Source organism: Pholis gunnellus, assembly GCF_910591455.1.
Source record: "Pholis gunnellus genome assembly, chromosome: 14".
Taxonomy (NCBI): domain Eukaryota; kingdom Metazoa; phylum Chordata; class Actinopteri; order Perciformes; family Pholidae; genus Pholis; species Pholis gunnellus.
Genome location: NC_136541.1, coordinates 14,113,491 through 14,128,295, shown reverse-complemented (window position 1 = coordinate 14,128,295; position 14,805 = coordinate 14,113,491). Strand labels below are relative to the sequence as shown.

The 14,805-nt window shown below is 43.4% G+C and overlaps 1 protein-coding gene across 1 annotated transcript; it reads right to left on the bottom strand.

Moving 5' to 3' along the window:
* Positions 1–963: 963 nt before the first annotated feature.
* LOC306706691 (hepatocyte nuclear factor 6-like) lies at positions 964–11,541 on the bottom strand (the record flags this gene model as incomplete). The annotated part of the gene is made up of 2 exons (XM_079173850.1): positions 964–1,322; positions 10,467–11,541. The coding sequence occupies 2 exons, from the start codon at positions 11,539–11,541 to the stop codon at positions 964–966; spliced, it is 1,434 nt and encodes a 477-aa protein (XP_079029976.1).
* Positions 11,542–14,805: the final 3,264 nt, after the last annotated feature.

Here is a 14,805-nt window from a genome sequence, read left to right as displayed (position 1 = left end):
GTACAACGAGACATTCTTAAGAAACAAACATTCAAATGTGTATCAACGGGATTGTGAGTATAATCATGTTTTGTCCGTTTCTTTGGTGTTTGCAGGGCTACACGTCTGCTTATATGGAGTTTTTTGGTATCTTTATCCTAATATAAATCTGCACTGCAGGCTACAGTGTGTTGCTGCCGGCCTGTGAGAGACATGGGGCTGTTAACACATGCTCAGAACATGTTCAGATGTGGATTCAATGGACAGCAGGTGGCACTGTTACCCTGACATGGAGTAGGCCGAAACACTGCAGAGGAATTACACCCCAGGAGCAACACGCAGCCTGAGAGCATTACGCACACGCGCACCTGCAGTGATGCAGAGGTGGTATGTGGTTCACGGGTCAGAGGACCTGTCGGGAGCGTTTCACACACACTTGACACACAAACGCGCCTCTCAATCAGCCTCAGTGTCTGTTACTGAAACGAGGAGCGGTTGATCACGGCCCAGCAAAAGGCCGACGCGTGTGGCTGCTCGAGGTTTCCTGCCCTTACAGCTATCCGCTCCCTGTCATGAGTGATTCTTTGGTGTGTTTACATCCTCACAACCACCAGAGGTTCCGAAAGCAAAACCCTCCCTTTTCAAGGCTTTAACACAGACCCACATAGAGTTTAGTGTAGATTGATTTTCTTTGGTTTATAGGTGGGTTCACTAAGAGCCATGTGTGGTTGTTTGAGGGCAACTATCTCAAAGCTGCTGGATCTTTGGTTTGAAGAAGAAGAAAAAACACAATTTGAAATGCATGTGTAACCCCCATGAGTAACATTCAGATTAAAAGAAAACACATGGATCGTAGAGAAGATCTGATTAATCTGCTCAAGTCATGAGCACTCTGAGCAGATGAATCAGATGATCGGTCTGAAGCTACACACCCTGCAGCTCACCGTCCTCCATGTATCTGTTCAACCATCCGTCCTGCCACCGTCAGGCCGTAGAGAAAGTGGCGGCAGAGGAGGTACCGGGTTGGATCGGTGAGGAGTTGTTGTTGTTGTTGTTGCTGTTTCCGTGAGGAGTGTGCACGTGACCGTGCACCCCGTGGCTGTGCTCCTCCGTGTCCCAGCGGTCCGTACAGCGGCGGCGTGCGTTCATGAAGAAGTTAGAGACGGTGGAGAGCTCCAGGCCCAGCTGCTGGGAGATGGTGATCTGCATCTCCTTGGAGGGGCGGCGGTTCTCTCTAAAGATGGCTACCAAGGTGCGACGCTGCAGGTCGGTGAAGACCAGTCGCTGCTTCTTTGGCACCTGGTTGCGATCCCGTCCTCGGTCCTCCTCCTTGCGTTTACATGCTGGAGAGGGGAAAGGAAGGGACCGAGGAAAGGAGGGGGAAGGACGGAACAAAAGGAAGGAGTTTCATTGCCATCAAAATACTCGAACTAGTCCTTTACATTTACTGAATACAAAACACATAATTGGGTGGAAACTAACAAATAATGCATCGTACTGTATGGCTACAAGATGAGGTGATGCCTTAGACACCATATGACATAAAAGGAAATGCTGAATAATTTTAGACTATTAAAACGGTTAAAGAGCAAATCAGACGGGGAAACTAATGCAGGCGTTTGTGTACTGTGCATGGATGTGCATGAATGTTTTTGTGTCATGAATTTCAGCCGAATGTGTTTCGCTCGCTGTGAAACTGCAGATACACATAATGGTGCAGGTAGAAAGAAACGCATTTGGAGTTGAAATGAACACATTACAAAACAACATGTACATGTCACATGGGAGGGTAACAGGAGGGTAAGCTGGCCACAAAAGAGAGAATGGAAAAGTGGAAAAGGCAGAAAGGAAAGCAATGAGTCAGTGAGTCGCTGCTTGTGAGTGAAAAAGACCAATTAAAACTGATTTTCATGTTCTATAAACTGTGATATCCTTCCAAGTGGAGTACCGGACCACCCTTGGGATCTTTTAGTGGCCATTACTGTAGCTTTTGCAAGTTTCAGCCTTTAAAATGTAGTATATGTTATATTATTACTAATTGCCAAAGTACACTAAGAGTTTTTAGATTGATTTCTTACCTGCATGCAGTCTTTGCTTTCCTTTTATTTCATTGTGGAATGACAATCAACTTGAGGATATCTGAGTCTTGCTTGACAGCTAAGTTGTCTTAATGTTCTCGTCGAAGTCGATCAGTAGTCTACTTCAAACATGTAGTTTTGAAAACCCAGTTGTTAAACAGTATATATATATTTTTGCTCAGAGGAAACTACGAACATGTATACTTGTTTATATTTATATTGTGAATGTATACTTTCCAGCAGCTGAGTATCAACTTCCAGATGTCCAACTATCCTTAAATGCTGGACAAGGATATAGTGTTCTTTTAATGCTCCCTGCTAACATCAACAGCAAGTAAATAATTTTTTTTTAAGCAAATATTAATGAGACTTAATTGTTCATCGGGATGGATTCCCTATAAGCAAGTTTCAAATCTCTACCAGTTGATTTTTTAAAGTGCAGTGAAATCAGCTGAAAGCAGCAGCCGCCTGGAGGATAGGAAATCAATCTAAAAACTACAGAAGCCTTGGAAATGATCATCAGTAATTTAAAGTGGGTTGTACAGTGAGTGTACCACATGCAAAACACCATTGTCCTTTAAAGTTTAGGCTACAGTGGTTAAATGTGGGACGAGTTCATGTGTTATGTGGGAACATGTGGTTTCATTGTATTCTCTTGGTCTTATGATGCAGTTTTCTAAAGAAAAAATAGGTTATATTGCATAAATAGCCTGGTTTACATTGTGGGCCTGTGTCTCGTTGAAACTGGAGGAGCGTGATGTGAAATGCTGACAAAGAAGCGGAGTGTCGTGCCTGGATGCACCGTCAGTAGACCCGGCTGTGTAGCTGTGGAGACTGAAGGGAGTCTGTTCTGTTCTGCTGCCCTAAAAAGCTGCAATGATCGATTTTCCGCGGTTTTCTCCTGAACACGTGGTCCAGTAATCAGGGCTCCCTTCCCCACCCGATCGATCCCCATCGATCCGCGAGACCGAGGTGTGTGTTTGTGTGTGTGCGTGTGTGTGTTGCGCGCGTGTGTGTTGCGCGTGCCCTGCCTCGCATTGGGGAGTATAGCGCGGAAGCGCGCTTTGTGTGACAGACAGATGGAGAAGAAATTGTTTATCTGTGGAAGAACAAAGGAGATGTGGCGGAAAAGAGGCAGTCATCCAGTCCGAGAGAGGACAATGGAATGTCCCTCATAATAGGCTACGTCTCTGATATTTGTTTTTGATAAAAGTGTGTTAGCGTGCACGAGATGTGGTCTGCGGGCTTGCGTGAAAGAAACAAACAAAGTGAGGAATTATAGTCATCCCAGACTTGGGGTGTTTGTGCACATGTGTGGGAGAGGAAGGGAGAAAAATAGGAAAGGGTGAGGGTATAAAAGGAGGTAGTGAGGGGGAGAAACGCTGCATGGCTGCAGTGTGGATGTGATGTATGCAAATGATTGATGACTTTACAGCAGGTTTAGACAACAGCAGTAAACAGATTTGACTGGGGGGGGGGGGGGGGGGGGGGGGATCAATATGAATGTGCACATGTGTATGCATGCCTGTGTGTGAGCGTGCATGTTTGAATTGCCATTGTTCAGGCTTTGTTACTGCAAGCAAAGCATAATTAAGATGTTTTCCTGAGCAGTAGATGTTTGTCCCCGCATTAGAGCCTCCACTGATACCTCCTGGACTTCTTCAACTGTTTCCCTCTTGTTGTTTTTCTCAATTGTTTTAATTTGCCCTCAGATTGATAGCCCCCATATTGATTGATCCTCACTTCAGAACCATTCCATGGAACGTTTATTCAATTGGTTCAGGCCCAGCCATGCCAGAATCTCCTCGCGGCTCTCTAAGTGCTGTCTCAAACCAAACTCAATACTCCCTAATGTAATGACTGAATGCTAGTGCTAATATAGTGATAATTTAATATGTAATGCCTGTTTTCGAACAACTTGTGCTACCGGCCATTTTACAATGCCAACACCACTCTGGTCCTCCTCCATCAGCTGAAATGCAACTGTTCAACTCTGAGGCTTGCAGAACGACACATCCTAAACCAAGTGAAACCGAGGAGCTATAACACAAGGCCTGGGCCTGGTCAGTACATATTTCAGATAATCAATAGATCCATTTCAAATGAGACCCCTAAACATCCCCCTCCACAGCAATGGATAGGACCACAGGGAAGGTAAAGAGGGAGCTGCTCATTAAAACCACCTCTCTTGAGACGAGAACCTCAGCGTTGTAGGCTATCTTTAGTTGCCTCATTACCAAATGGGCTTTTCTGAAGAGACAAGTGGTGACGCTCAGCAGTCTCAAGTGGCACTCGCTTGTGTCGTCTCTTTCATATGTCCTGGTGTCAATGATGCTAAAAGTACTTTGCTTAATCTCAACCTCTTGCTGATCCAAAGATTAAATCACCTTTAAGATCTGCTCCACTTATCACTTAAGTGGCTGCAGTTTCTACTTTGCCTTCCACTGTCCACTGTCTATAAGACTGTGCACTAGTGGAGATGGGAAGAGCAGTATGGACAATGGTTGACTTTTGTCGGTTAGCCTTTGTTACAGTAGTTGTGATAGCGCGGGTGACAGCTACAGTGGACTAGCTCACAAAAAACATTGGATTGGACAACACTCTATAATATTCTGTCTATTTCTTTAAAGATCCACTTCCAGACGTGTTTTAAGACATAAAAAATACTGTGACAGATATGTTCATTTCACAATAAAAGTACAATTATCCCTTTAAAAACTCTTAAAATGACATCCACTCCTTCACAGCAAAATCCAGAATCTATGAAGATGCATAATAGTTTTCATTTCAAAGGTTTAATTACCGGACACAAGTTGTCTTCACTGAAAAGTCCATTCTAACTTTAGGCAGACTGGAGGCGTCAAGTGTCCACGTCACACTTGTATAAATTGCATATTGACCCACGATTGGCTCAGGTGAACACAGACAAACTTTTCTCCTTCAGCAGATGAAGGAGAAAAGTGTCAAACTCTGCACATGCATCATTCTGCACAGTGAAGCTCAAGTGCACAAGACATTTTTGAGTGAAGGGGGGGGACTCTAAATGTCCTCCTTCATCAGACAGTCATTATCAAACACATTAGATCACACATGTTACTGAATGACGCTGACTTCAGACTCCTAACAACAGGACTCTGTGTGAAGTCGCTCTGCCTGCTGTGTTTTTAAAATGTTAAATGTGCAGGAGCAACATGAGTGGATGGCAGCTTAAAAAGAGAAAACCAATAAGTGTGTGTGAGTCACATTTAAAAGGCCATCTCTCTATCTACATCCTGGGATGTGGTAAAATGACAAAGCAGGTTTGATATCAGGGTAATCCTCAAAAGGCAGGGAACCACTAATATAAATAAAAATCAATTAGAGCATAGCAGGAGTGCATTGTGTTATGTGTTTCTTTACTTACAAAACGTGTGTGTGTGTGTGTGTGTGTGTGTGTGTGTGTGTGTGTGTGTGTGTGTGTGTGTGTGTGTGTGTGTGTGTGTGTGTGTGTGTGTGTCTGTGTCTGTGTGTGTGTGTGTGTGTCTGTGTCTGTGTGTGTGTGGGCAGATGGGGCATGAGGGGGGCAGACGGTGAACTAACCGCACCGTGCTGCTGCTAGTCGACGCCTGGACGGACGGATGAGATCGGGCTTTGTGTCCGCTGAGACGGGCCCTCTCCCGCCCTGGACGGACTACTGCAGGCGAGAAACAGTTTGGCGTCAATCACTCTCTGTCACACCTCTCAGATGTACGGTTATTGATTGTATTGATCATATTATAGGCCTATTCATTGCTGGGAAAGTAAAACGCCATCAACCCCACCGGCATTAACACGCACAGCAGCGGGGAAACCAAACCAACCCGTCCTTAAAGAAAAAAATACTCTCAATTGATTAGGATTGGCGTATTTGAAAGCTTTCGTTTATTTGTCAATGTAAAGCTTGTGTTGTCCTGTTGAGACAAGAGATCGGCCGCTTTACAACCTATTAGATATTGGCTTGTAGTCTATAAACCGTGTTTAATGCCTCTCCCTGTTCCCCTAACCAAACGGTTTACTTTATTTAGCTTCTTCAAAACGTCTCAGAATAAACTGCCCGATTGAATCCAGAGACCGCTTCTATCAAACATGTGCTGCTAAAGAAAATAAAACGAGTTCGCGAGGCAAATGAGAAAAAACGAGCCACTGAGGGAAAAGTTAAGAGAAATGTCTGCGGTGTTGAAGAACTTAGAAACGTTTATTAGACGGTTGTTACATTTTCTATTAGTGATGATGCTTTCAGTGAAGCCACACACACGGTCTCTTTAACTGTTTTAATTGTCCGGAAGTTTTTTTTCATTTTATTCATTTTATTATGAGCATGTGTTTTACCGTTTAAGCTTTTATTTGATCAGAACCGGAACGTGTTTTGCCTGAAATACCATACGTGCGACCTGCTATTGTCTAACTGACTATTAATAGTGTGGGAAGTTGGAGACTATAATGAAAAGCTTTTTTTTTTAACTAAACAACATTGTTAGACAGTTCATCTTTTCTTTAAAAACGGGTATCATCGTACTGAAGTTTAACTGAAAACTAACTTAATAACGATTCAGTCTGTGTCAGTTTCTACTGCCAGACATTTTAATAAATGATATTGTCTAAATGGGAAAATATGTAACTGGAACTATAAGGTCTCGCTAGAACGATTCTCTGCTCAGATTTACCTCATTTATAAACGCACACACACACACACGCACACTCTCTCTCTCACAGCTACAGAGAGTATAATATTGAAACACGTTTCTGTATGATTAATTTACTTAAGTAAATAAAGTTGATGTTGAAAAGTTTAAAGACTAATTTAATCCTGACTAATCAGAATAATCAGCACCTTTAACACCAATCTGCTGCTGTGTGAGATCAGGAGGCATTTTCCAAACTGGCACGAGGCAATTAGTGAAGGTTTACCAAAGCTGACTGTGCTCCAAATGACTAAATTACTACAAATTAAGAGCTTGGATATGGAGATGCTTCAAATCAACAGACTTATTGTCCGGCTGCTGATATGTGTGTCATTATTATTTATTCATATTTATCATGAGACCCTTATACTCAATAGCAGGCAAAGTGGAGGGATGTAATCATGATGATATGCAGGGCTTCAACATGTAGTTTAAAAATTGATGTCTCACATTCATTTTTTATTAAGTGTTGCAGCACTGCATCCTAGCACGATCATGTTTGGTGAAGTTAAAAAAATGAGACATGATTGATCATAATGGGGGTTTGGTCATAACTGCCACTAATATCTATTTCTATGTTGTGAAAGGTCATTTCAAATATTGTTTTGCAATTTGCATTTCTACATTATACTGTGCTATATTTTAATGTTTTCCCAGGTCCACACACATTCACTCTTATGTATACGGAGTGTCAAAATATTTGACTCCAGTGTGCCAACGTGAGTTCTGTCTGTTACAGAGAGAGATGACCAGGGAGCAGAAATGAAATAAGGGAGGAAGGCAACTGATCTTGCTCTGCTGATGCTTGTACAGAGAAGAGAAAGAAGGGGGAGGAAGGAGGAAGGCAGCGAGGGAGAGAGAGAGAGAGAGAATGAGAGAGCCGAAGAGAGCAGAGGAGAGGAAATCAATACCGATTCAGAGTGAGTCAGATAAGCCTGAACAATGTATAGTGCAGACACACTCTATAAACCAGTCACACACACACACACACACACACACATACACATGTGCATGTGGAAGCACTCACACAGACACACACACGCACTGGGTGAAATGTGCTTGCATGCCTCCATAAAGGCGCATTACAAACCCCATAAAGCATTGCAACCTTTAAAATCAAATGACATCACAACCTTGGATTGCTTTGAGGATTCGCTGACATGAGCAGAAAGCACTCATTACTACGACTCGATAGGCAACTGGACGCTCTGGTGCTCTTTGTCTACTGTAAGATGCTCTTAAGCGCTGAACCTTTTATGTTTGTGTTGAAATACCAGCCTCCCTGCCCTCATTTCACTACAAATATTGCAGTTGTTTTGTTTCCAATTGTCAGAGGCTTCCTTTTCCAGCCTCATAAATGTGATTTATTTAATTTTTTTTCAGCACTGGAAGTCTACACCATGCTTGTTGTTGTCAGATCAGTGCTGTGTATTTGTGCAGGATGTTTTGGGGAGTAAACAGAATGCTTCAAAACCACTTACATGCTCTGTGCCGTGGTGTTTAGGGTGTGTGGTCCTCAGCTGTTAACCACAGATTTGACTTTGCTTACCTAAGATGCTGTTACAAGCTCTAACACCACCGCTCTGCTTCTCTCTTTCTTCCCCTCTCCCCTTCATCTCCCTACTTATCAATTATTAAGGTTGGTATTGATCCTTTCACTATCCTGCCTCTATCTGGCTGTTCACACAAAGACCAAACCTGCCTACCCTCACTCAATCAATGGCATCTCCTTGCTCTTTTTCCACATGTCAGTTTTGCTTTTCTCGCTTTTGCTCTTAAGTCGGGCTGAATGAAGTTTTGTACATCCAATTTAGTCCATTCGGATTCTTCAGAAATATGAGACACAACAGGCTGATATTAATCTTTCATGCCACAAGCAACTTTGATGGGCATTAAAAGATGGATCTGGTGAGAGAGCAGAGACTGTGGAAAATGGCTGTGTGCATTGTTTGACTTTATGAAACAGCTCTCATTCATCCTCGTTCTCCAGGCAATGATTTTTGTTTTGTTTTGTTCTGTGGCGCCGATCTCCTGAAGCTAAACAACCTGCCTGCCTGTTGCCACGTTAACCAGTGAAAGATTAGTGATATTATTGCCATATGCTGCAGAGAGAGAGAGAGAGAGAGAGAGAGAGAGAGAGAGAGAAAGCACCAGGGAGTGGGAGAGGAGGGGGTAGGAAAGGGGAAACGGCCTTATTGATCTCCTATGTGCAAAGCCAGGCAAACATGGAGAGGACAGAGCTACACTATTAATGACACTCACAGCCTCAGCTACTAATCCTCATCTATCTATCTATCCATCTATCCTTCTATCCATCTAGCCATATCCATCTATCTATCCATCTATCCTTCTATCCATCTATCCATCTCACCGTCTCACATTAAAACGCCTCTGATTCAACATTTTACAACATAAAAACCGGCTACCAAGTAGAGTGAATACTTTTTTATAGGCACCCTATTTATCACTTATGTAAAGCCACTGTAGTGATTCCGCTAAATCTAATGTTGTTGTCCATAAACTGTGATGGATTACAAGGAAAAGAAGGATATCAACGGTATAACTGTGATTAATTTTACTCTGATCAGGACACTGGATACTCTTCTGAGTTATGATCACATGGTGCTATTCACAGGCAAAACAGGGCAGAGTTCTCATTAATTGTATCACCCTTTGTTATTCAAGATCAGAAACTCTGTACCTTCTTCTCTGTAGGCTACTGGTCCCTGTTAGCACTTCCCATCCCAGCTGCAATCAATATTTAATCAGAACAGTTTTACCTTATGGTTTCCTTGAAATAGATCTGGGGATCATAAATGGGCCGCGTTGGAGGTACCGATTTTCGGTGCAGCCTCAGCCATGTTTTTAAGGTTTTTTTAATTTATTTTTTACATCCGTCATTAAAGTAATTGTGTCCTGTATAATCAATGTTTTACAGGTTGTTTAATCCAATGAAAATTACGATGACAGCCTTGGAAAAAGCGTCTGTCCTGCATCACACCAGCGATCATACCTGTCTATGTTCTAAATTTAGAGCTTTTACTACATGGCCGGAGAGACCGTGCGGTTATTGCGTCTTTCAGCTCAGATACGAGTATTGATCTGTGTGCCACATTTAAAAAGGAGAGTGGGAACTGGCGTATTGATCAGGCAACCTGGGGTCACCCCGCTTCTCCCGCGCAACTAGTTGGCTCATGTAACCCCACCACCGCTGTGTGTTAATAGTCGGACAGAGAGAGGGAGAGAAAAAAAGGCGTCGTGGGAGGGCAACTATTTCGAGGTTTATTGTGAATCAATGACGATTTGCTAGGTGCCGATCAAAAATATATAGGCCTGCAAATTTAGTCAACAACAGCCCGCGTGAACGCAAATGTTCACGCCCATTAAACCATTCAAGTATTTGTTTTACAGAGTTCTAAATTCACTACGACTTGACTTTTCTTTTTCTATGTACAATTTATATTTGTTTCAGGTATTTTTATGAAATAAAGATTTAATTTTAGCGGTGAAGCTGCTGTGCCTCTGAGCGCTCTGTTTTAATCGGTTGAACTGTCCGTGGTGCTGAATCTTTCAGGCCTCCGCAAGTTCAGTGTGCCTGATAACAGCCTGATTTGAAAAAGATACAACGGAAGGTGGCCGGCCTGTTACTCTAAGATGGATCAGTTTTATTGTGAAATAATAATACTGAAGGGGCAGAAACCCATCTTACCGGCCAGCCGGAGAGCAGACATCCGTTGAAACTCGGGCTCCTGCAGCCACTTCCACATCCTCCTGAAGGTCTCCCGGCCTGACTTGAGCTTACTCCAGGGTTTGGGGTTCCGTAGCAGGTCTGAGAGGGTTCCCTGCGACCGGCTCAAGATCCTCTGGGCGAATATGGCCTGAGGGATGGAGTACCGCTTTAACTCGGCCGTTATCCGCTGAGCAACCTCCTTTGTGTTGATTTCTTCCCCCTGCATGCCTGAACCCGCCTGCCCGGCTCCGTGACCGTGCCTCTCTCGGTCCCCCAGCATCACTGCGCCGTTCGCCTGTGAGTGGAGGTGACTGTGCGGGTGGTGGTGCATGCCGTTGAGGTTGGAGATCATACCGTGGCCGTGGCCCCCTAAACTCCTAGCCAGGTGCTCCTGGTCACTCCGGGACAGCATAGAGGCGTGGGACTCGAACCCTGATACCGGAGAGAGCATCTTGCCGTCAGTGGAGAGGTGTGCGCTCGGACCGTAGGCTGACAGCGGCTGCTGGGAGTTGTGCAAAGAACCCAGCCCGCTGGATAGCGGGGAGAGCGAGCTGTGGCCCATGCCGGACACGGACATCTCTTTCGGGTAGTGACTGTACAGATTGCCCATGGAGGCGAGCCCCCGGTGGTCGTCCCGCATCAGCGTGAAGCTGCCGCTGACGTTCCCGGCGGAGAGTCGTTGGTGGGCGGCAGCATGGTGATGTGAGTGCGGGTGGTGGAACTTATCCGAGACGGTGGATATCGGAGGTAGATGCTGCAGAGGGGTCAGTGTGGTGTAAGTGTTGCTAAGGCTCATCCCGGTCTCGCACATGCTGATGGACGGGTGCAGGTGTCCGGACAGCGCTGACGGATCTGTCCGGTAGTCCCCACCGGAGCCCTCCAGGAGTGAGGCCATGCCGGAGACCATGGCTGACCGCGCGCCGGGACCATGTGAGACCAGATTCCGGGGAGCGCAGCTGGGAGACGGCGAGGGTCGTGCGTGCGGAGAGCTCATGAGGTCCCCCGCATGGGAGTGCGAGGAGATGCTGTGAAGGTTCTCCATGGTGAGCTCCATAGCTGAAAGGATACGCGTTCCCCCTGTCCCACCCTCCCCACCCTCTCCCCCTGTCTCTACCTCTCGCTCCTGTCTCTCACGCTCGCTCAGAGACGCGCTCCCTAGCCCTCCTGGAGAGATAAAATGACCAAACCGTTTGAATGCCAATCCATTGATCAAAACTCTTCGATCAATTCGGTGTGGTGCCGATAGGTTCTGATGTTCCGAGGGAGGTACAGAACCGAGCGTCTCCGCGGCGCCGTAGCGCTTTATGCATTCATGTGGATGGGAGCTCTCCAGGGCTATATCTCATCTCTGGTCCAACAGCGCTTCCACTAAGAGCAGGCTGAGCCGCGTGTCAGAGAGATGGGAGCGCGCCTCTGTGTATTTAAAATGCGGGGCGGGTACGAGCAGAGTTCTTTTTAATAGTCTTCCTCACTGCGATGAAAACACGTCCGGTGAAATCACAGCGTCTCACAACGGATAACTCACAAATATAAACTATTACGGATATCATTTAGTTTTGACTAGTTGTAAATATGTAAAATAGCAACTGACGTTTGTATGGGCGTGTGCGTGCATGTAGCCCGCGTGTAGGCCTACCTGTACACACATGACAATCAGACAGGTGATGGCCTGACGTGATATGCGTAAAATATAGTCAGTATCAGTTTCCAGATACAGGAGTTCCTTACAGATAAACTTTGTTTTCCCACGGACTGTATGGTTTTGCATTTATGCGCTTAGTGATAAACCTGATCGAAGTATTGATTGACAGAGATTAATGACGTGGCGCAGGCCGGTAAGAGGGGGGTTGGGAGGGGGTGAAGGAGGTCACAAAGTGAGTTAGGATCCCAACGCTGCAGACCAATGAGAGAACAGCCCGCTGGTTTGGTTGATGCGAAGTTCAGCAAGGCCGGAGACGAAGTTCAGTGTTTGCTTTTATCTGCTTTGAACAATTCTTTCCATACATAATATTGTGTCGACTATATTTTTCATATGACACACCCAAAAAAAACATAGCCCAAAGGAAAGTGGACTTCAGCCTTACAGGGCAAGAGGTTTTAAATGATGTATAATTAATAGTATGGATAAAACCCATAACCATAAAGAAATAGAATACTCTTGACTTGTAATATATGTCATGTTAAATCAATCGTTTGGATCACTAATAATATAGTAGTGTAATATAAAAAAGAACTTTTTAACAATACTATTTAAGGTATTGTTATTAGTGTTATTATTAATAATATTAATAATAATGATATGAGCCTATATTTCTTTTATTGTATTGTGTATTAAATATGAGTTTTTATTTATTTATTTTACAGTCAGATCTTCAGTGTGTTAGCTGTCTATAAGCTCTCTGTTCGGGGAGCAGATGTGCATCGTGCTCTCTGCCGGGATTGATGCATGTTGGGTCCATCCGCTTCTTCAACCGCGGCTGACATGCAGGTGCTGACTATTTTATCTGAGTCTCCGTGTGTGTGTCTCCGTGTGTGTTTATGTGTGTGTTTACATGTGTGTATTAAGGACATTTAAGAAATAGTTGGGACAATTTGTTGAGTCAAATAGTCTCTTTTTTAATTTTTATAGATTTTTTTTTAAATAGTTCTAAGGGATTTAGTTTGCTGCACAGGAAAAATTAAGAAATTGCATCGAAAAGAAATTAAAATATTTAATTTTCTTTTCTTTCACATTATTGACTTTGTTCATTAACGATTAACAGAACAGAATATTCACAGAAAGAAAGGCAGCCTGCCTTTAATTCAACCGTGACAATTGTCAGCCAAAGTAGCTTACTAAATAAAGCTAAAAGAGCTTTTTAGAAAAGGAGGTTTTACAACTTAGTCAATACTTTGAATTAATTTAAACAAGGCAATTAAATAATGGTCCTTGCCATTGGATGTTGAACTCTGCCCCATAAGGCACCAAAGGATTTGTTCGATCTTTTTAAAAGCCTGAAATAAACCTAAATATAATTTTCAATATAAGGTTTCTTATTTTTTTAGAATTAAAGAGCATAACCGAGCAGAAACGCATACACACACACACACACACACACACACACACACACACACACACACACACACACACACAAACACACACACTTTATGTGAGTATATGTAATTTTCTGAGCGACGGGCCTCCTATCCTTCATGCCAAAATCAACTTTAAAGATAAAGACTGAGCCGAAGCTTATTAATTACACTGTTTTTGCTTTTATTTGCCAGATTTTAATCGCGAATTCATCGGGTCACCTTCCTTTTTTAAACCAAGCATAACCTGTATATTAAACCGGAAAGGTGCATCCATACTAACTGTTATTCCTGGATATCATAAAGCTCGATGGTTCGGCTGTTTCCCCTAAAGTTCAGAAATTGATCTCCGCGTTCGATATATTGATCATCGATCACTTCAATCTCGCTCGGCGTTGTTTCCTAAACACAGAGGCATTTCTGTGAGATCGTTTCAGTGTTTAGGCGTTGACCTGTAGCACATGAATGACTAGCAGCAGGTATTTGTTGAATTAAAAAAAGAATTGTGTTGTTTTATTATCTTATTGAGCAAAAGGCCATTAAAAACGTGTGCTTCCTCCTCCTTTCAATAAGGTTAATAATGATATCCGCGTGGGCCTGTAATTCAGCTTCTTCACAGGCAAGAAGTTATTTCGATGATGAGAATGAAAATAAAACATTTTTCCTCTTTATTTCATCAGAAATGTGTTGTAGGCTATTCGTCGTCCGTCCTATCTGTTACAGTAACACAACGTACCGATTGAGTCGTTTTGGCTTTAACACATTTCTTTGCACTGCACGGCTGTTATCGTGGTTTGCTCGCGACGATAATACTCGTGTGTGTAATTGAAAAATGCAGATTAAATGTAATTTGACTTCAAGTGAGATTCGAGTGTCACATAAAGCAATATAGCAGTGCATCTATAATTTACTTATTTACCTATTTAAATTAAATATCGGCAGAATGACGGGTATTTCTTCAGTATTTTCCAAAAGTCACCCTGTCAACAAAATTCACCACCTGTTCATCTTACAGAGAGATTGGTGAGTTGTGGCAAAAAAATAATTATCTATATATAACAAGCTCATTTAAACCCATTTTAAGATGTTTTCTCTTGGTCGTCAACATGTGCTGAAGTGCACTGAGTATCATTAGAGGACACTGCAGCTTATTTATGTGCAAATAGCTGACAAAAAGTCCCATCTGCTTATCTGCTGTCTAGCCAACATAACACATGGAGTTGATTGAATGTTTTACAAATGTTGT